This window comes from Nesoenas mayeri (genome assembly GCF_963082525.1).
Source record: "Nesoenas mayeri genome assembly, chromosome: 7".
NCBI lineage: Eukaryota > Metazoa > Chordata > Aves > Columbiformes > Columbidae > Nesoenas > Nesoenas mayeri.
The window spans coordinates 23598512-23621704 of NC_137551.1; the positions used below are offsets into that span (position 1 = coordinate 23598512).

Below are 23193 nucleotides of genomic sequence, written 5' to 3' on the forward strand. Positions count from 1 at the left end.
AGCTGACAGCCCTTGTAGTTGTTTGAGACTCCTAAAGGTCATGGGTAGTTCCTGTTTTGTACTTAGAGTAAAAAATATAAGAATTTGAGATTTCAAGGAGACAGTCGAGGTAGACTTGATTTTTGCTGCCCAAAGGGGTAAAAGTTGCAGATCAATGTACCTCTGTAATATGTATGCAACCATTGTACTAGAACATTGCCCTGTTCCTCAGTGGGACAGGACAGAGCTTGCTCTAAGCCCTCTAGAAGGGTTTTCACAACCAGAGTTTATTCCTAGATTGATGGGTACAAGCTAACAGAGAGCTCACAATTTCATTTTCTAACTTCAGAGGAATTAAATTGTATGCAATGTACTTAATTTTTGGAGTTAGCCTTGTTACAAACGTGAATTGTGTCATTATTAGGAAGAACCAGAATTTCTTTTAGTAAGGAGCAGTTATCAGAAACTTTAAGCATGCAAAAAATATTTCTGCTAGGACATGATTTTATGCTGCCTTTGGCATGACTGAGCCTTCACAGCTATTTTAAATAACCTAAGTGCTTGTAGCTCTTGACAAAAGGCTATTTCTACATCTTCTCCTAAATGATTTCTAGTATTAGAAGTAAGAGAGTATATAACTTCTTCCTTTTTTTTGAATGAGAACAAAATGAATTCAACCCCTGCTCTTGAACTGCGCTAGTTCTTTTGTTCTTGATTCCTTTGTTACAGCTGTGCACTAGACACATTGTTGAAATATACAATGTTTAGCATATGCTGTGGATGCAATTAGTTTTAAGTCCCTTCTTCCATGATTTCCTTCCTATTTTTTAAATTGTAAAGTCAAGGTGTTCCTGAAGCTTATTATAGTGTCACAGAAAGGGTGGGGAAAAAGAAATCCTTACATCTTCAGCCCATACACAGGGATGATGCAAGATGGAATAGGGTCAGTTTACATATTTTAAATGTCCCTGTCCCTCCTCCCTGCCCCCCCCCCCCCCCCCCAAAAAAAAAAAAAAAAAAAACGCATCATAGACACTGGAGCCTTCTTACTCAAAACTAGTTTTATTTTTAAAAATAAGTTGAATGCATAGCACTCACAAAGGTTCCATTGTTTTGGACATTTTGCATTTAGGAGCACCATTCTTATTTATGCCATAAAAAACACATTTTGGTTCTAACAGTAAGAACAGTGTATTTTTAATGTACACTGGTAAAGCCCTTTTAAATAATATATTGAAACTGTTCAGTGTACATTTTCTCGGTAGTCATTATGCAGCTGTAGTGTCAGAAAAACTCAGACTAAGTAATAAATTAATACCAAACAGCATGTAATGGATCTTTTTACAGTTGACCTAGTGTCTTAAAATAGTCAAATAAAAAATACCCTATTAAATGTAAATTTGCAGTATTAACTAAGGGAATAAGCCCCCCGCCCATTATAATTCCAGTGTTAAGTATTAGTTAAATTTTTATGTATCAAATGTCTATGGAATAAATTTACTAATACCCCCAAAACAAGAAGAGCCTATACTGCTGTGTCACAAATAAAGATGACAAGTTAGCTGATCTAAAGATTTTACAGAAAAAAAATTGCTACAGGCATCTGCTGTTATTTCAAGTCATGGTCTATTACAAGACTGTACATTCATAGCATCAGAGGTAGTTAGAGCACTGAGGACGTGGATATAGCATTGCAACAAAATGAAACCTGCAGAAAGAAGTCCATTTCCCTCTTAAATGGGTCACAATGCTGAATAAAAAGCATGGCATCTTCTGAGGTGGAAGTCTCTACTTAACACTACTCTCAGACACAGGGATATTCTTTAAGAACCAAAGAGGTGGGGGGGGGGACACACCACAAAACCAAACCAACTTGCACTTTAATGAAGAATTGACCACACTATGCCTATTTCAAAGTTGATTCTCTAGCATAAAGCAGAGAGTGTAGTCTCTTTCATTCACTCTCCTGTCCCTCTTGACTTGCACATATATGCTACAAAAGCCCACAACAAAAAATGGGATTTATGGGAAAAAAAACCCCACAAACACACCATAAGCAAAAAAAAACCTCCACAACAAACCAAGACAAACAGGATTTTTTCTCCTCAACAATAAATAGGTATTTGTAGCATGTTTATCACTCAGCTCCAGAAAAAAAGAACACAGCTGTGCTACCCTCCCCTCCCTCCATTCTGAACATTATGGTAAGGCCTCCTCTCCTGTGATAAAGCCTTCATTTTAATATGGATAATTTATCTTATTTGCCCCCGCATGATTTGCAATACTTCAGTGTCATTAGATGGTACACAAGTTTAAGTGCTACCACTAAGACAGGGGAGGAGGTTGTAAAAGAACAAATAAACAAAAAAAGCCTTAAGCCCACATACTATAAAGCTATTTTAAAGTAGTAAGAATCCTGTCATCCATACATCTTGCTCCCATATTCTACCACAGGAGAAAGTCAGGTATCTTCTTGTATGTTAAAAAAAAATAAATTCTCCATTAATATCTCTACCACCATTTTCATCCAAGAGTTGGATGCATGAAGCTTTCTACCCTCAGACTATACACTCCACAGGAGATAGTGTAATTCCATACAGTTATGTAATTAGCACCTTAATTGTGATAAAGCAGTTTACTCTTCAATAGATTTTAGATCCACCCATTTAGAAGAATAAACCTCTGCATTTTCTTCTGGAACTCCCAAATAGTAGAAAAAGTTGTCCCGCTGTTACCTGAGAATTTCCCTCCACAATGAGCCTGATGGAACTGGATTTCTATAAGCATTTAACTGTCCTTTTTTTGTTTGAGTGACATGGTCAGTGCAATTGGAGGATTCTTTCTGTTGGTTAATAATACATGTGTGTGTGTGTACACAGAGGCATCACAGCCACTGTAGTAGTTCTAGTACAGTACAAGTCCAGCTGAAACTGTCTCTTTTTTCCCATTACTCAATACCACGCTGCTGGGCAGTAGTTCACATCTACGTTCTGTGAACACTAACATATCCCTTTGGTACTCTGCATATAGAGGCCCTGAAGAAAAGCCACTCCACTTGCTGTAGTCTATTCCCTCTATACCTTCCTCCCTCAGGTTATACCCAATTAAGTGTACAAATCAGCAGCACAGAGTAATGCGTAGAAAATTCCCTGAGTTAGTAGGAAAGTGTTACTTTAAACATAAAAAGGATAGGGAGAAGAAAAGAAGCAAAACCATAGTGTCTATCCGGCAAGGTACAAAACTTAAAAGCTAGCCAAAATACCAGTTAACTCAAATGCCTTAGCCTAAATCAAATATCCAACACAAGTGCTGAAAAAGGGGCAGGAGTATGGAGTTAGCCATATGGAGATTTGTTTCTTCTGTGGTCCTCCCAGATCTGGAGAAGTCTGGCATTCAATGGATTCTTATGTTTCAGTAAATTTGAAGTAAGTGTTAATACTGTATGGTGATATTATATAAATGTCTTCAAAATAATACTGCATATCTCCTTCATTAAAAGCTAAGTCTGTAGTTAGTCCACAGCTATTTTTCTTTTGACTAGTATTTCAAATGTGTGTTAGAAGCACAGAGTATTCTGAATGCCAGAGTAAGAATTTCTTATCCCCAGGTATACACATTCTTTTTAGAGGGTGTTCTGTGTGCTTACTTTTTTCAGTCTGTATTTGATCTATGGTACTAGTTGCCAATCCAGTTGCTTTTTTCTGGAAAGACACTTTTTTTATTCAGTTTGTCACCCCCAAACTTATTTGAGGTTTAACAAAAAAAACCCCAAAACAACTCCCCTCAACACAACTTCCCACCCCAACCAAACAAGCACAAAACCATTTTGTACTTATCACCTCTCAAAGCAGGGAGTAATACAGGAATATCGTCCATTCACTTGATAACTCCGGTTGTAGGAGACACTTATACATGGCTTCACTTCTAGCGGAACAGCTAGTGACATTGCAGCACCAGTCTGTATGTGGCCTCGAGCCTGAACGCTAGACTGTAAGGCAGCGGGGCAAGTCTGAAGTGGGTGAGATGTTGTACGATTAGATGATATCTGTTGACAGTTTTGCTGCTGTGATGTCTGATGGTGATACTGTAATGAAGATTGATGAGCTTGGAGATATGGTATGTGCTGTTGAGCATTAGCCTGCTGGGGAGTTGGAGCCGGTGTCTGAAATGCAGTATGTTGGGCAGACTGAGCATGTTGTCCTTTTTGCTTGTTTGCTTCCTTCACATCATTATCATGTGCACTAAAACAAATTGAGAGGACAGAATAATAAACAAAAATACATATTAAAATAAACTCTTTTGGGTTAACTTGTAAGAGCACTCTAAAAAACTGTGCAATTATCTGAAAGCTTCAAAGCTTTTAAAAAAAGAAAATAATTTTAGCCTACCCTTCAAAATATTCTCAGATTTAAGAATTTGTTTCTTTAAGATACAAGGGTTTTTTTCAGCATTTTGCTTCATTGCACAGCAATACAAAATGCAGATAAAAGCCAAGTACAATACAAATAATACAGCAATATCTAAAATTACCAGCGCAATAAAGCCTGCTAGCATACGGCAATAATGTGCCAGATTACCAGAACCTGAAATTAAAACTTACTTACTGCATCTCATTTAAGTCTGGTGACTATACGGTTTTTAAAAGATTGACTTTACTCAAAGATCATATATATAGTGATATTGGATCCTGTTCTGGAGAGTAGAAACGCCTTCTTTTTTTTTTTTTTCCCTTTTCTCACCTTTTTTCTAGCCCACCCAGTACTTAAGTTAGGCAGTTTAGCCCACCTGATTTCCCCTTGATTTACACCTGTCTGAAATACATTTAGACATATTCTTTCTCTTGCTCTTATGCTGAGGTTAAGCAGGTACCGCCTACACACTTCAGTTAGGCCTAAAATCATCTAAGTTTTTTGGTACTGCCTACACAGAGCAGATCTCTAAGACCATTGTGGTTCAACCCCTAAGCAGTTTTTTTTTTTCTATAAGATTACCAGCTTTTTATGGTGTAGTGCAAAGATGACTAAAAGGCTTCCACCTTCTCCCCACCTCCCTAAGCAATCCTGAAAACAGTTCTGCAGCAGCACTCTCATGTTCTGGGTCCTATTCCTTTTATTACACACATTAGATTAGCAGAGCCCAAAGAGCCCATTACGATGGGCTCCTTATAAGCCCATGCTTATAAGGAAGATGTGATTCTTCCAGATACAGCTGTTCCTGTGCTTCTAGGGAGCACAACTGTGTTTGGGTCTGGGCAAGGGCAAACTTCTGTAGGAAGAAAGCAGTTATGGTAGGCATAGGTTTTGATCTTTTAGAATAAAAGAACTGACTGCATAACATCCCTTCCCAGCAAGGTTCACTTGGCATTCATTGGTATTTTTATTACATGCCAGCTGTACCTCTCCACTGTAGTGCAAAAATGAATACAGCAAAAATAGATACAACCTCTTGGTCATTTCTCCGTCACAAAGCTGGCCACTCAGTCTGCATGTTTGATCCATAATCTGTTTGAAGCATCCCTTGAACTTCCAAGGCATACAATCTAGAGAGTAAGCAGGAGCTCCTGTGCCTTCAGTACTCCTCACTATTTCCTCCTGCTCTCTGAGTAGACTACAGAGATCAGCAATAAGTTATTTAACAGATTCTCAAAGCATACCAGAAGACATTCAGTGGAAATGCAAGGCTGAGTTTGTTGAAAGAGCAGGAAAGAGGTTTGATCTGATAAGGTTTTCTTTTTTGAAAAGAACAAAACAATTATTACCTAACAATATTACCTACTACCCAAGTAGTTTTAGAATAGAGAAAATGAAATTCGAATATATTTACTTTCAGTGCTAACAGCAATGAGGCATACCAACAGATGCAGAAATGGCCTTCAAAGAAGCTGCTTTGTTAACTTACATTAATAATCGTTCAATACATGGCACTAGGAAATCCCAGGAGTACGCAGTGAGATGATGCAGTCGGGTAGGCCACGTAGGTGAGAGACGCAAGATAATCCGTGAAGAAGCTACACAGGCAGTAGCAACTAAAGAAGGGGCATAACTTAAAAATGCATGATCTAAAAAGAAGGAATAAGAAAAAGATTCATTTAAGTTTGACTTTATCTGTCAAGACAAAGGAGTCATTACCTGAAATACGTAACTCACCTTGCAGTGACACCTCCAGAAAGTAATCAGCATATTTTGCCATATATAACTTGGTCTTCTCTAAGCAAACCATTGGCCAGCCATCATGAAGATCAGTCTCATGGACAGCAATAGAAAGATAATAGTCGATGAAATGGGCAGCAGTTGGGAGGCACAAATTCCACTGAAATGTTTCTAGCAACATCAGCTCCATATGAAGCAAATTCTGTTTTGTTAGTACCAAATTCATGTTAGTCATACAACCCAAGCTGTTCAACTGTTCAAGTTTGGGAACACTGTCTTCCTTTTCTTCAAATTTACCTTCAGGTGAACAGAAAGAGGGGGGGGGAAAAAAAAAGGTTCAGCACGAGTGAACTATAAAACAGATTGTATCTAATGTTTGCATTGGTCATATTTCAATTCTGCTGCGTCAAACAAGCTTGAGACTTTCCTGCACATGCAAAGCTCAAATGGAAGATATCATCAGAGACAAAAGGGGGTACATTTCAGCAGATAATGTCAAACACTGTGTAGGATATTGTGCAGTGAGTGCCATGTTTCCTGTTGGTTTTCCTACCCCAGCACACAGAAGCCAGTTGCCAAGAGCAGAAGTGAGCTGCATTAGGACATAACTGGCACTGCATATGCAAGTTTTTGTCACCAAATTATTATATAATGTATCCCCATCATTAATGAAATACCACTGTAACGTGATTTGGGATACACAGCACCACAGCATTTGACTTTAATCACCCTCCCACCCCCTCACACCCTTTTTTCTAAAACTCACTATAGTATAGCTACAGCTCTAGACAATGTGGCTGCTTTTAATACCTGCTATGGTAGGTCCAGTTTTAGACTTGATAGCTGATAAGCTGTTGCAGCAGTTCAAACAAGTGGTTTTCAGCAATGTGCATCTGAAAACCCACACTGCCATGTATACTGTTTCCACTTTAATACTGCTAACAGCTTCAGCTTTCCTTGGACTTTTAACTTGTCAGTCCTGTATGTTTTTAGCCTGAAGCAAACTGTGTATGTCAAAAATCCATTAATAAGAGAAACAAGTGTCACATTTCCATACAGTTTGCCATATGGTTGTGCTCTTTCCATTTCATTGCAAATCCTTTCCATCTGACACTCGCTATTCCATACTACACGATATGTTGTAAATCCGCATTTTTTAGGGAGTTTTCCAGGACCGAACATACTGAACATTTACTTTTTTTTCAACAGTGGAGGTACTTATACACAACTCAGAACTCAAGACCAGTCTCAGTCTGTCAGTTTTTGTTTCTCATACTCTAGTAATTATAGAAATAAAAGCTTCAGGAGTCACATTGTAATTTCTCTTATTGCTTCTATGACCTTATCAGATATATCACAGTGTGATTTGTCCAACTTAGTGCACTGCTGATTAAACTGCTTGTTTAAGCCACACAGAGCAAAAGTTTAAAATAGCATTCTGGTTTGTGCTTTCTCAACCAATTCATACACTGCTGCTCGGAGGAATGAATACTCCAGGCTTTCAGAGCTCTGCTTGCAGCTTGTCATGAAAGATGGCAGAGGTGATTTTTTTTTTAAATTGTCTTCAGAACATGATTTGCATTTGAAAATCTGGCATTAGTTCAAAGCCAATCAGTTTTCCTAAATGGATTACACTGGTTTCTGAGGCCAGGTTTTCATACTCAGCACCTTACCCTTTGCAAAGAGAAGATTGCTGGCTCGTGGCATCCAGTCAGAGTTTACCCCCAGAAGAATCTGAAAAAACCCTTTTCTTGTTTAACTGTTCTGCTGAATAACTGTATTGGTGGAGACGGGATGCAATGAAAGGAAGCAGCATACCCAAAATAGCCAACACTTCAGTGCTCTGGTTTTCTAGCAAAGAGGGCCTAGAGCTACCATGCAATATTTCTGAGAAAATGAAAATGGATTCAGAGAAACATCAGCAGAAATGAAACCAACAGTTAGTTCTGCTGACAGGACCTGCTTCTCTGAATCTTTTGGTCTAAGAACAAGTGCCAGCAGGTATCCCAGTAAACTGCACCTGTATTTCTTTGGGGACTTCTAAAAGGGGGTCTACAAATGTCAAAAGATGGATACACTCCACAAGAATCTAGCCAAGGTCAACATAAGCAGCACTGTTAATAGTGTTTGTAATTAATTCTGTCTTCAGAGTACTGTGCATTCGCCAATGTATTTCACCAGTATTACATCTGGTAAGTGACAATACAGGATTTATGTTAGTCTTAGCTTGCTTAAAGAACACTGCAATTTATGAAATCGGAAGTATTCCAGAACCACACAGCAGCCTCAGCAGGGTCAGTCTACATATGGTTTATTTAATTTCTTCCTTTATCACAGGTATGCAAATTTCTCATTTGCAGCATTGGATCTCCCTATTTTGACATGGCCTCAGAAAGACAGTTTTTCTATTCCTATAATACAGCTCTGAAAGTTCACCTTAGAATAATTTGTTACCAAGCATAAACGTTAGTTTTTAATCACAGTTTGTTTTTCCTCCCCTCAGTTTCATCACGTGCCAACAGAAGTCAAAATAAGAGTCTAAAGAAAGGCTCCGTCAATTGGGCCAAACTGATATTCACTAAACTGCTTGTCTTTTATAACCACTTTGTTTCCCCCACCTGCTAATATCTCATCAAGACACACCTTTAGAAGGAGAACCTATGTTGCTCTAGTTAAAGTTTGGTGCTACATACTTACTTGCTAAAAGTAAACAGGAAAGAGCAACTACATGCAACTGCTGTATAGATATGTCATAACGATCCATAAAGAGGTCCAAGAGATACACAGCTAGATGTCGTGCAGCAGGACAGAGTCTGAACCGATTGCTCACAATGGCAATCAGATCTGCAAAGTATCTTCTCAGATGTAACTGGGGAGATTGTCCTTTGTAGGAGGGCAGCTTCAGCTCCTAGATGGACAGCAGCATGTAATTTTATTAAAACCATCATTCAGTTTGAATTGGTATCAGATTAATATAGCTGAAATTCTCAATTTTATCATGGCATTTTCAAAGGATTTCTCCCCTCTTCCTTCTGTTCCCATCATTTCAGCATCCCTTTTCAAAGAAAACAAAACCTATTTGTTGTATTACAGAACTAAGATATAATTTGGTTCTGCACAACACTAATATAATAATTTAAAATCTTTCAATTGGGCAATCAGCTAGAGTGACTTTAGCTTTTACCATTTCTGTTCTATAACGTCTAATGGAAAGGCTGTACCTGCCAGCAGGGAAACAGCGAGGGCATGTGAGCTTCAGCTCAGCTGCTTCAATGCAAAGTCCAATAGCTTAACTCAACCCCCTCTTGCTACAGCTCAGTCTAAGCAATCAGACTTTGTACTGAAGTGTTTGCATGTTCCAATGCTGCCCCATCTCCTGCAGGTGCTTCCAGAATGGCACCAACAGCTGGCTGAGGGTAGACACATTAGGAAGAGGAATGGGGTGTGCATGTGTCAGTGCTTGCTGCGTGCATACGCTTAAACCCTGACTTAATCTGGTCCGATTGATGTTGCACTGACAATGATTGCAGCATGCTCTTGCGCATTTAGTTAAGCGTACATAAACGTAACATGGTCTCAGATTTGGGGGGGGGGGGGGGGGGCTCCACAAAACAAAGGCCCTACCAACACCATAGATGAGAAAAATCTGAGGCATGATCTGTTTTAAATACAAAATTTGGACTGGTAGAAACAACATTCCCCAGGCTCCTGCCTGGTAACCAGTATCTCCTCTGATACACAGCAGAACACCAGTGCCGTCTTCTGTTATCATGAATAAATTTATGTGTTAGATTGTGCAACCTACTTACTGTGTGTAAGTAGCATTTTGAATACAATTAAACTTCCTGCAGGAAAATCTGATGACATAAGGTCGGAATGGAGTTACAAAATTTTCAAAGTTTTAAAGTCAATTCAAAGTTCTGAAACATGCTATTGAAGTGGAAAACAAAACAAAACAACACCCCCCGCCCCGTACCTATTAAGCTCCAGAATTCACCTTTCCCAACTCAAACTTATTAGTTTAGTAATGGTAATTTCGGTAGTAAATAAGTTATCCTGTCCTCTTGTGTTCCCCTAAACCCCTGAGGGAAAAAAAAAGCTGCTTTAGAAGTCACACCTTCAAGAAGGATAATCGACTCATCAAATACTATCAGGCAGAAAAAGAACGTTTTTAGTAGGTTCAGTCACTGCAAACTGATTTTTAGCTCTGGGCATAAGATGTGCCTTATTATGGAATTAGCCCCAAAGAGCAACTCCGAGTCAGTCGAAGCAACTTCAAAGCAGTGTTGCCGTAACCCTCTCCTATCCGTACTGCATCTAGTGGTTGTTTGTTTGGGTTCTGTTTTGTTACAACAGCATCACAGTGCTTTGTGCAGAGTTTAAACTTGGACGCACTCGCGCATCCCAACAGGAGAACCAGGCGCACAATGACCCCTTTGCCTTTTAGAACTGCAGAGAGAGAACAGTCCGCTCAGTCCGATAAACTGTCAGGACTGATGACAAACAGCCCGAGCGTTAACTGAGAGCAGACACCGTGTTTTTCCACGTCTCAAAAAGCAAACTCCACCGAACCCCCGCCGGACCGAGCCCGCCCCACATACGCTTCCCGTCCCGCTTCGAGCCGCCGCGCCGGCTCCCCCCGGCGGGCCGGCTCCGATTGTTCGAGCCCTCACAAAGGCGCCGGGGCCGTCGGCCTCCGCTTCCCCCGCGCCGCGGGGCCGGGAGCGGCCTCCACCCCTCGCCTCCCCAGTCTCCCCGCCGCCCCCCGCAGACCAACCGCGGCCGGGCCGGCCTACCTTGTAGCGAAGCGCTTGGTGGATGTCGGCAGCCAGCTGTCCTGTCCACCACTGCGCCTCCAGCTCCATCGGCGGGGCGAGCGGCAGCCGGGGCCTGGGCGGAGGGGAGGAAGCGGCGCTCGCTGAGCGCGGGCGGGGCAGAACGGGACGGGCAACACCACCCTCGCCCCTTCCTCGCCTGCCCCCGGTTAAACGCGATCAGCCGCTGCCCGCGCCGCGGGGCTCCCCCGGCGCCCCGGCCCAGCTGGCCGCCATGCAGGGCACAAGTGAGGCTCGTTAAGCCGCCCCCTCCCGCCGCGGAGCGCGGCCAGGCGAGGGGGGCGCGGAGGAGCCGGCGGCCCCAGGGGCGCGTGATCGCGCCCAACAAAGGGCGGCAGCGCCTCCCCCACCGAAGCCACCACTCACCCTACGCAGCGGCGCAGCTGGCGGCTGCGGCGGGGCCGGGCCCGGGGCACCTGAGCGCGGCGCGGCGTCCCGAGGGCTCCCCCGCCATCACGCGGCGCCGCCCGCCTCGCCCATTGTTAAAGGGCCGAGCGGGCCGGCGTGTGTACAAAGCCAGGCAGCGCCCGCACGCGGCCGCCCGCCCGCCAATCGGCTGCTGCCTTACAGCACGGCCCGTCCGCTGGGGGCCAATCAAGGCGCGGCGCTCACGAGACACGCCGACCTCCGCGGCCACGCGCGGGAAGGTTTTGGGCCCGCGGAGCTCCCGTAGCCGCCCCGATAAAGGCCGGGGAGGGTGGGCTGGGCTGGGCGCCGCGGCGGCACCCGGAGATGGGCTGGGGCGTTACCCGTTGGCAGGGTCCCAGGGTGTGGTGTAACCCGTACTGGGGGCTGCAGGACCTTTGGGGTCTGCCCCCGGGTGTCTTGGGAGAGCCGGGTTAGCGGGGCTCTCCCCGGCCGGAGCACGGTGATGCACCTGAGCGCACCTGATAGCGCCCGAGAGCGCTTCCTCCGCCCGCCCGCCCGCCCCGTCTTTTCCTCTGTCATTTTCCCTTTTCGGTTCAGCCGTGAGGTTTGTAACACGTGCAGCGATCGTGTCAGGAGCCGTGTGTCGTTCAGCGCTCTAGCACTTCACATTTTCACTTCAGCAGAAAAACACACATGCCACTCGGGCAGCAAAAGCTGTGAGGCTCAAGTTTTAGATGTGTTTTGTGGGCGAGCTCTTGTTCGCTGCTAGTAAAATACCAGGGAGGTGGTTTGTAATAGGTGCATCCTCCTGTGAACAGCCTGTGCCGTTCAGCTGTGCGAAGTGGCCAGTGTTGCTGATGGGCGATCAGCAAACAGAGCTGCCACCTGTGCTCTTGCTTTAGCGGTAGGTGCTGTGTATTGGTTTGTTTTCAGAAGCCCTTTTTCTAGATAATTCCCCCTTGTTTATAACCCCCTGCTGCAGAGATCTTAATATCTGGTCCTTTATAGTGGTTTACATCTTTGAATTCTCAAATACCCAAACAACTGGCTCATGAGAATGTAAAACCTAGTACAACAAGCAATGCAAAGTGATGAAGAAGAAATGCATTGGATGCAATTTATGTTGAGGGAGCATATTTTAATTTTTTCACTTCTACCAATGCTCAGACTTTTTTTTTTTTTTTTTTTAATTAAGAAAATGGAAACCAACTTTTTGACATAACCGGTTTAATGACTGGAGCATGGGCTGTAAAAGCCTGTTCCTTTAAACATGCATGTCTAGCTTTAATGAGTAGTCCTATGGACTGCAGTGGCTCATTTCATTAGAGGAGGTGTGCTCAGAGGTGGTGGCTCTTGTTTTTGAGGACACATTTTTTAGGCAGTTTCTATTTATGACAGATTTTGTTATATAATGCCACATAGTTTTATGAAGAAAAAAAACCAGAAAAATGTTAGTATTTTTGGTGCATACATAATTGAGAAAATAATTCAACTATTTAGATTAGCTATCTGAGATGTATGGACTATTGACAAAGCAGCATTTTGCTGTTCTGATGTCTGTCTCATACTTACGCATTGCTTTATAGGCAAGTGCATGCTCAAGCTAGTTTTAATTTTAGAGTTATTTATCCTTGAAGAAAGGTAATAATAAATCTCATATTTCAAGGGTAGGATAAGTCTCAAAAGCAGGTTGCTAATGGAGACATAATCATTCAGGACACCTCTATGGCCTTCAAAAATGCATTGCCCGCTTGAAGAGGAGAAAGCTAATAAACATCAACATGCTAAAAACCTGTTGCAATGTGCCCGAACAAGGAAGTCACAGTCTAATCTTAAGTATTGGGAGAAATTACTATTAGCACTGCTGCATTCCCATAGATCTATTTAACCACCATGTGGATTAGTCTGTTGCTGGACTGTTAAGGGGTGTGTGTGTGTGGGGAGAATAGATACTTGCTGGTTTATTTCTCAGATGTGCTTGTCTGACTTGAATAGGAAGCATCATCCCGATAAAGCTATGTACTCTGAGAGCTATTCATTTATATATAATGATCGTAATAACTGAGAACAACAATGATATTGTAGTTACTTGCCACACTGCAAAGATGACAGAGCTGTGGAACTATCTATTTCAGATCCTTGTAACACTTCTTTGTTGTCTTTTTCCAAGTTGCTATGCAGCCATTACAGCCTATTTTAATTGAGTTGGTGGTCTTGTGTACAGTCACATCTATTGTATACAGTTATGTCTGTGTCTGCTTTTCTTTCAATCAAAAGATAGGATTGGAAAGACCCTCATTATCCTGCCCAAGGCCGGGATTGCTTCTGGCATGTGTTTTTCTGATTTTGGAGGCATGCAGAAAATAACCCTATTGAAAAAGCCAAAGCTCTTCTGTGCAGCCACATTGTTATCTGCAGGAAGCATAAATCTCTGTTTGCACCTTAACCCCTACTGGAAGAACTCTTGGAGCCTCTGAACTGAGGCCAATTGCTTTCAGAGTCCAGAGTTTCCAAGATGTGAATTTAGAGGTTTAAATAGAACAGTGCAATGAGAACCAGTTAATACAGCTTCTTTGCATGTCTTACAATCAGTCATAAAAGTAATAACCAGTGGTATTTTTTTAACTGGTGCAGATTTTATCTACTTTTGGTGGTCAAGGCTGTGTACAGTGCTCTGAGTATTTCCACCTTCATCCCCTGTGTGTAAGCCAGGGCAAAATTAAAACATACTCAGTCCTTAGAATAAACAGAGGATATTAAAGATTACTTTCAGCAGCAGTAGTTAGGTTTTCTTTAGCAAGAAACTGACAGTGTGAAGTTTTCCACTTACATGTAGTACATGAGAGAATAGAAAACAGAACAAAAGGTTATGAAACCATTTTGAAATGGGTATCCTGTCTGTGAATGGCTGTGAATCACCTAAGCAAATACATGTGTCTCAAGGGGGAAATGAGATTGGCTGTCAGAGCTGCTGTCTGCTTTGTAAAGGTACCAGATAGCAAGAAGCACCGTTATTCTTCGAATTCCCCAAGAAAAGTTATGACCCTGCACTACATCCAGAACAGGTTAGAAGGTAACCTGTGAAATCTGGACTAAAACACTTGTAACATTTTTGCGGAATCTTCTAAAGAGGGTGCTACTGAAGTCCTACAATTTATGGACCTGTAACTTGCAGGTTATAGTCCTAACACAATTTCAGACATGGTGGGTGAGCTGACTTCCCTTTGTAGCTCCTGGGAGGTTAGATCTGTATCTCTTGAGTTGATGCATGTATTTATATGTTTAATCTGTTTTTTCCTCCCCTAATTTTTCGGTGGTTCTTCTTGGCCTGCGAAAAAAGAAATGTGGCTTTTAAAATACAAATGAAGAACTTGCAGGTAATTGCCAAGTACAGCAAATATTCTGATCCTGAGAACCACCATCTCTCTACATTAGAAACCTTTTCCTCCTACTATACTGTTTCTGTATATTGTGTCCTAAGATACATCTTTGAATTTTGGATTTGTCTTGACTGGCAGAATTAGATAAATCAGTCACTTCAGTATGTAAGCGGAGTCCAGAACAGAAACTGAATTCTGGGGTGACAAAGCACTCAAGGAAATATTTAAATAATGTCTCAATCACTGTGTTAATTGTTGTTTTGTTTATTGGTTCTTGCTTTTGTTTTGATGCTCGTTGTTCATTCTCATCCCAATAAAGAGATGGTAATTCTGTAAAAGGCATTTTAGAAGGACTGCATTTTTTAAATTATAATGTAAGAAAATCTCAGTTTTGTAGAACTGAGCATTATATTAAAAAAAAATGTTCAAACAGTTCTTGTGTTTCTTAGGGCTCAGAAAGTTAGCTCTGCTTTTGTTACTGTACTTGTTGGTCTTATTTTCAAACAAAGACTGCATCTGATGACATTTGTAGCAGTAATATTTCAAGGGCATTTAATTAGGGGGAATGAGTCACACTAAAGACAGCACTGTAACTGCTCACAGAGCTCTTTTGCAGCATGGTGGTAGATGAAATGTGACATGTAAAAAGAATTGTAATACTTCAGAAGCATTAGTGAGTGTGGTCTCCTACTGAAAGTACACCAGGGTAGTATTTGTAAATGACTGTATTGAATGCTAAAGCTACTTTGTGGGTGAGAATTTTAAAGTTGTCTGGGGATTTGGATTCCCAGAATAGCTACTAAAATGTGATTATTAGATTTGAATTTAGCTGGTAAATATCCTTTGGAACTGTTGGCTTTAGTTGTTATAATATGGCTGTTAAGAGAGAAAGCATCTGACAATGCTCTGGCCTGAAGGATACATACTTTTCATGAAGCATTTCAATAAACAATTTGGCTTTAAGTGTTTTCCTATCCTCTGGGAAGCTATTGTAAAAAGTGCTCTTGTGAATGTTTTATTTGGCATTAGAATAAATGTATACATTTTTGATAATGTGTTGGATGAAGGAAACGTTCATGTAAGTAGAAGAGTGTTGGTGGATATAATTTGTACTGAGGGGTTCTTCTTTTCTATAGTAAGTCACACGCTCAGTTTAGGAAATAACTTTGTCAGTAACCAACAAGACCAGAGGAATTTTGCATCTAAAGCATATGTGCTTCCTGCTTGGAAAGCTTCAGCTCATTTGCCTGGAATTTAGGAAAGGTTACTTGTCGTGCAGTTAGCTCAGGGATGGAGGGGTAGAGCAGTTAGTGATATGTTTTTGTTCCTGTCAAACATGTTTTGATTTTGGTTATATCCACAGAATGTGAGGCAAAGTGGCCTGTTCCTTTTCATTTCAAACTTAAGGTCCAACAAAGAAGATTTTTTTTTTTTTTTTTTAAATATGTATAGATATAATATGCAGGGCTGCCAAATTAGGAGCCAGCCCAGGCAAAGTACCAGAAAGTTAATGCTTTTGTCTGCTGTGATTGCCATGGAGGAGAGCTGCCTGCACACATGGGTTCACATCCACAGAGGCACCTGGGCTTTGTGATGCTTCTTGTTGAAGTATTTGACTAGTGGGTTTTCAGCTCTGTAGCCAGGCACAAGCCGAAAACTTCGCACTTCCAGTTTCTTGCTAATGAAAACCCAACTACTGAAAGTAACCATTAATATCCGCTGTTCACAAGACTTGCTGAGCTTGTTTTGAGTCTGTCCTGTTTTACATACACAGGGGTAAGGCAGGGATGTATAGAGCACTGTACTTAATTTTAGCTAAGGGAAGGCTGCTATTAGGTCCTTCTGGAGCTGTCTCTGGGCTGAACAAGCCTAGATCACTCAGCCTCTCTTCAAAAGGCAAGTGCTCCAGTTGCCAACCACCCCAGTGGCCATCCAATGAATTTGCTCCAGTTAGTCAGTGTCTTTGTTGTACTGGAGGGGGAAGAGGGTCCCAAAGCTGCATACAGTATTCTAGATGTGGTCCAATGAGTGCTAAGTAGAGGGTAATAATTACTTCTTTTGATTTACTTGCTATGGTCCTGTTAACGCAGTCCAGATGCTGTTTGTCTTCTCCAGTGCCAGGGCACACTGCTGGCTCACATTCACCTTGCTGCTGTGGGAGGCTTCAGCTTCCCTGGAGTGCTGGCTGGTCTAAGCTGCACTCTCTTCCAGGATGTTTGCTGGGGTCACAGCGTGGTCTACTCTGTGTCCACGAGGGAAAAAACCAAAACAAACCAAAGAAAGAAACAACAAAACCCCAAACCCAATAAATTTCATCAGACTTGAGGCTGGGGTAAATCCTGCCAAATCCCACAGGGTTTATGTGTGTTTCATGTACTGTGTTCCTTGATCTGTTTTTTAGAAGTGCTGCACCTTATTTGGTTGCGTTGGTAGTGATGAGCTTGTGGTTTTGTGTTGCATTATGTTAGAATAGTGTATCCTAATCTGACCATAGATCACAATGAGATCTGGGTCCTGGTTGTGCATGTGTGTCTGATGGATGTGGCCAGAGCCCAGCGGCTTCTAATATAATCTTTGCATCACACTATGCTGACAGAATTTAAGATTTTCACATGTTTGTGACTCACTTTAGTGTAAGGCACACAGTCATGTTGAAGGAGCAGATTAGCTATATCACATCTGATTAGAGTGCGGATGTACCTTTCTCAGGCTTTATGGACAAATAGACCCTTCCCTTCTGCTTCATAGTATCTTCTCATGCTATTCAGTGCATAATTCTCTAGTCACAACACATCTAGTTGAGACATGTTTTAATAGACATGAGTCAGTACTCTTTATTTTCTCTCATTGCATTGTGACTCATTACACCCACTACATTATTAAAAATGCAGAAACATACCTCCATTTGCATATCGTTAAAAGCACAGTGGTGACTGTTTTAAAAAGTGTGTTAAATGAACAATCCAGTTGAAAGGATATCTGGATGGATGGAAGGGTAAAATGAACCCAAACTGTTTGGTTTCAGAGCTCATTGCCAGTTGTACTCCCACCTTTTTTGTTGTTGTTTTAAAATTTAAATTAATCGGCACTGACTTTCCCTAACAATAAAAAAAGAAACAGTATTAAGATGGGCTCTGCTCCAGGAAGAAAAGAGCCATCTCCACCAGATTGTGTAAGAGATAAGTGGAACTGGTAAGACATTGGTCATTCTGCACCTTAACCAGCCTTAGACTTGGAGGAAAAGTGCTGTCAGGAGTCAGTCTGCGTCTGTGACCGGGCTCTGTGTAGTGGCTTTGCACATTGCATTGCCGTGATCGTGTGCACTGTTTCTAATAAAGCCATATGTTTGTTTTCCTGACCCATTTCGGATTACCTTGAGAACAATATGGAAGAACCATCTCTTTTGCACTGTTAGCAAAACAGAGCCACATTTGCTTAGCATTTTGAGTGAGAAACACTGCATATGAAAAAACAATATAAATCTCAGCCTGAAATTAGAGATATCAATATGGTAAATAAACAGTATCTGCGAAACACTGATATATTACCATATTTTAAATTTGTACAGTATTCTCTTTGGCAAGAAAACAAACTAGCACTTCATGTTTCTCCTCTCACTAATGGTCTCAGACTTAAGAAATGCCAGCTTGTGTTTTTTCTTTAAGTGGTGGTCCAACAATTTCAAAACAGATGGCAAAAGTCAACCTTTGTGTTTGAGTCATTGCTTTGCTTAGTATGTGACTGTGATTAGAGTAGGTATTGCTTGTAAGAAATAATTTTATTTATATGGCTAGGTGTTTGTTTTGTGAAAGTTTGTTACATTTTGTAAATTAGTCTCTTCTTGAAAATGCTTGTAGAATTCTTTTGGGTTTACTATCTGTAGTTTGCAATTTACTGCATTACATAGCTATAAAAGCCAGGTGGTATTATTTTTGGTTCCTGATTGTTTTTTTAAATAACTGCCAGAAGTGAGCTGAGTTTTGATCCTCTTTTAAAAGCTTTATGGACATAAACAGTCCCATTTAAAGCTACGCTGCTGCATGTGTCAGTGTGTTTACACGCCCAGGACTGGCTTTCTGTGAGTCAACATAGTGCTGTAGTGGAACAAGAGCTCTGCACTGCAGAAGGTGAAGGGAAATGCATCTCAGTAATTTTGGGATGAATATGTGGCTGCAGGTGATTGATCAGGGAAGGGGGTATATGGTGGGATGGAGCTGGAGAGGAGCAGAAGGTGATTCATAGGAGTCACCACGAACTGCTAAGTCCTCAGAGACTGATGTTCCAAACAGTGCTCAACAGTGACATGCTTGGTTGGGGTCACCATGGAAAAGTTGGCTTTTCAAGCAACATCAGATGTTCATTGTTAGATCAACATGTATGTTAGATCACGGGGACAAAATATGGAAAAAAAATGTCAGATTAGACTGACTTTTCCAATGGCTACTGAAAACAAAAGGACAGTGAAAACCTTTGTTTTTTTTACCATCAATGGAAGAAACTGCAAACAAACAAAGTTTGAGTGACATCCTTCTTGCTTAGCTTTGTGGAACTTTAATACAGATGGACTGAACTCAGAGAAAAAATGCAGAAGTAATAAAAGAATCTACTGCTTTTGCTTCTGAGTTCAGATTAGGTCATACTGAATATTATTTCATGGCCCTTCTCTAGTGGTTTGTGAGTACTTCCCAAAGCCATAATATATTTTTTGGCTGATTAATGGTCTGAGGGCAAGCAGTGAAATAATCTGAAGTTGCAGAACACAAAGTGAATTGACAGAGCTTTCCAGCGTAGCTACAACATCCTCCTCATGACGGGAGAAACATTATTTCACTGTCCCTATCCCCTTTGACTGGGATTCTGTGTTTTCCATGAAACTGCTTCAGTCATGATGTAAAATTTAATAATAGCAAAGCACATTTCACTTCTTAAGACATACTTTCAGCAGAGAAAATGAGAGAGCAAACCAGCAATGTGTGTTCTCAGAAATCTCCATGGATCTCTAGTAGTCCATGGATCACGAAGTAGGGAAAGTGGATACATGGATGTAGGGGAAGTTTTATGCAGTGCATGCATGTGTTTTCAACTATTTTCAAATTTGGATTATTTGCAACATAAATCTATATGAGCTATCAAGATTAATTCTATAGTGTCGTGGAATCATCACTGTTTTATTTAACTGTATTATGAGGAGCTGCTAAACGCACAGAACGGCATTGCAGAAGAACAAAACATTTGTCCTGCCTTCTTATTTTCAACTTCTTTTTGAAATAGAGGGATAAATGGTCTAATTCTAACCAGGATTTTCTCATGAACACCTAAACTGCTTACATAACTAGGACCTGATATGGAGAGAAAATACCATTTTGGAAAATGCAGTGTAACATGGGTTATTTAGAAATTGTTCTCGGGAGTAAGATTCCAGGGTAATTACTCATATCTGTCAGGGGCCCACCCTGGAAGCTCTGGCTAATTCTGACCTGCTTCCAACCAGCTGGGAAACAGCCAGGTTGCTCAGTGAAATTAATAAAACATTCAAAGGCTGTATTAGCATAAACTAAGTATATCATAAGCATATCATCACCAAGGTTTAATGGCGGGTTCCTCATAAACCAGGTTTTAAAATCTGATACTAGTTACTGCAAAAGCTGGGTTATGTTCCCACTAAAGTCAGTTGGAGTTTTGATACTGAGAATTTATTGTTCTTAAGTTGTCAAAATCTGCACAGGCTTTATTGAATAATTTATTACTTCTGTGCCACATGCACCAGAAACAGTTCTGGTACCATTCCTCTTCCCAACAGTAGGAATAGCTGTAATCGGAGTGAGTAGCTCTCTGTCTCACAGAACCTATGTATCTAGGATATTAATGATATAATTGAGGAAAAGAAATTCCTTCAGAAGCAGAAGACTGAATGGTTATGTATACATGCTATATTGAGGGCCTAGAGGCTATATTAATGACCTGAACAGTCACTGAGCCTGTAGCACCTGACACAGGAACAGAAGCTCTTTGGAAGCCCAAAGGATGGTGTTTGCCTCAGTGTGGCTTTTGACTTGGTGTGGCTTCAGCATGTCTGACATCCACACTATGTTCCCAAACACTGTCACACTAACTGCCAGCAGACTTTTTGCGATATGAAGCAAATGAATTTAGGAGAATGTCATGCTTCTGGCTACATTGAGGACCAGTATTTAGAAAGAGCATGGATATGGCTTGCTGTGAGAACTGTTGTGATTTCTTCTCATGAAACTCTGGCTGAGGATGATGGAGACACTGGGCTGAAATTTGCTGAACTTGCCATGGCCCTTTTCCTGATAATGAAATGATTCTATTTATGGAGCTGTCAAATCTAGCACAGCCACTTGCCTTCTAATTCTCCAATAGTATCTAGTGATATTGCTCTTTCAGTAGTATTCACAGAATGTCCTGGTTTAAACAGAAGGAAACAATTTATTAAAAACAACAAACAAAGCCCAAGTGCTCTTCCTAACTCTCTTTATCCATCACTACAGGTTTATTCCTACTAACAGAAGCTTTTGAAGCATGTATCCAGAATTACATTATATCTCAGTCTAGCCATGTTCATGCATTTTAAAAGAAGGCATTGAACATTTTTGTAAAAAATATCTGGGTGAATTAATATGTGTGTGTAATAGTTTCAAATAAATGAGGATATTGCATGCAGAAAGAAAAGTCACTCAGTCTTAGAGTAATTTTGTAATGAGAATAAGGAGAGAGCGGCAAAAGCAGGCAGGTTTTACTTCACAGCAATTTGATGTTCACTGCCACATGCCCACTATTAAAGACACATTTTTTTATATGCTGCTTAGGGGTTTGAGTTCCAAGGCTCAGCTTGGAGTTGCTGAATAGGAAGCTGTGACAGATAACAGGTCGTTTGCAATAACAGTCTGTGCAGGCTCTTGGTACTACAATGTGATTTGAAACTGCTTGCCCCAGAGTAAAATATAAGCCAGGTACCTTCTGTGCGCTGTGGACAAAACCACAATGGGGTGGTTGCTATGAGGAAGCCTGTCAAGTTTGCTTGTGTGCAAAGTATCCTTACTTGAAACAGCATTACAGTGTACACAGTTCTATTTTAAAAGAAATGGAAGTGATTAAGTATGCTCAAGTTGAAAGTAATTTCAACTCTGAGAATTCATCAGAGTGCCTTAGATTCAGGATCATCTTCATATATGAGTGAACTGGTAGATTCTCAAATCTCATGTCATTCTAGCTACAGAACCTTCCTGACATTCATGGACACCCTGAGTGTGCAATTGTGATTAGTCACTTCAGCTAAAGGCTGGAGAATTTTTTATTTCTCATGATTTTACCTATTAGATGCATTAGCTATCTGTAATCTCGATACTCCTTTGCCTGTGTTGAAAGCGTATCTTGTGTGCATTTTTTAATTCATGGAAGCCAGGAGTACATTACCAAAGATACCTTTTACAAGTTGTCAGGATATTTTGAAGTCATGTTTGTTTGGAATTCTTCAAAGCAAATTGAAAGAAGGCAAGAATATACATTCATTGCTGTAATTCTAATACCCATTACTAGCCAGAATACCCAGAGCAGTTTTCATCTACAAATATTTTAAAAATTCCTTTTTTCCTTATTGGCAAATTCTCATCTTTAATTCCTAGACAACTTAAACCAAGGCAGAAAGTTGAGGCAGTCATCTGAGACCAGGGAGAACTGGTACCATGCTCAGTGTTAGCACGTAGAAACTTCAGGTTGTGGTTGTGGTGTGTTTTGTTTTGTTTTGTTTTTAATGGTGGGTGACTCGGATAACATTATATTGAAAATTGCTGACGCTTGGTGTTGGTCGGTGGTTTGGCCTCTCCCCAAATAATTGAATGGGCTGCATGAGTATCACTGAATCATGTCTAGTCTGGCAGGAATGACTGTAAGAACTGCCAGCGTGTAAGTGGAGAGGTCGTGGGATGCTCTGGAGACTAATGTCTGGGTCACATTAAAGGTTTTAATGATCATTGGTCAGGGAGACTCCTTTGGCATTGGGTGAGCCCATTATCAGACCAGAGGCCGCGGGACTGCCGCTGAAAACTTGTCTTGCACTCCAGGCAAAGTGCAGGGAGCCTCTACACTAAACCATGGAAAGCTGGTGGGCTAGATAGAGAGGCTTTTTTTCGACACTTAAGCTGTATGCACAAATATTTGATTTTGCTAGCTAATGAATCATGTCTTGGCTTGAGAAGGCTGGTGTCACTCTAAACCTCTCTTGGCTCCAGAAGACTTATCCTGGAAAGTCTCCCATGATGCCCTGATTGATTGGGATCTAGTGAAGGGCTGTGGTGAGAATCTAGTGCTGATACCGATGACTCAGGTTTGGAGTGGTGCAGCCTGTGAGTGCAGCCAGGAGCTGCACACTCCTGGACAGACTGCCACAACCTTGGGAAGCACAGTGCCTTGCTCTGGCACTTGTGTCAGCTCTGGCTTCCACGTTTGTACTTTTTTTTT

At 41.2% G+C, this 23193-nt stretch overlaps 1 protein-coding gene across 2 annotated transcripts; it reads right to left on the reverse strand.

Annotated features, from left to right (window-relative positions):
- Positions 1-3814: 3814 nt before the first annotated feature.
- Positions 3815-11020, reverse strand: CCNJ (cyclin J; the record flags this gene model as incomplete). 2 transcript variants are annotated; one of them, XM_080347957.1, is made up of 5 exons in its annotated part: positions 3815-4220; positions 5878-6037; positions 6126-6425; positions 8826-9036; positions 10925-11020. In XM_080347957.1, the coding sequence occupies 5 exons, from the start codon at positions 10991-10993 to the stop codon at positions 3815-3817; spliced, it is 1146 nt and encodes a 381-aa protein (XP_080204083.1). The 2 variants fall into 2 exon arrangements, with proteins under 2 accessions (XP_080204083.1, XP_080204082.1); XM_080347956.1 differs by having other exon boundaries at positions 5878-6004; positions 10925-10993.
- Positions 11021-23193: the final 12173 nt, after the last annotated feature.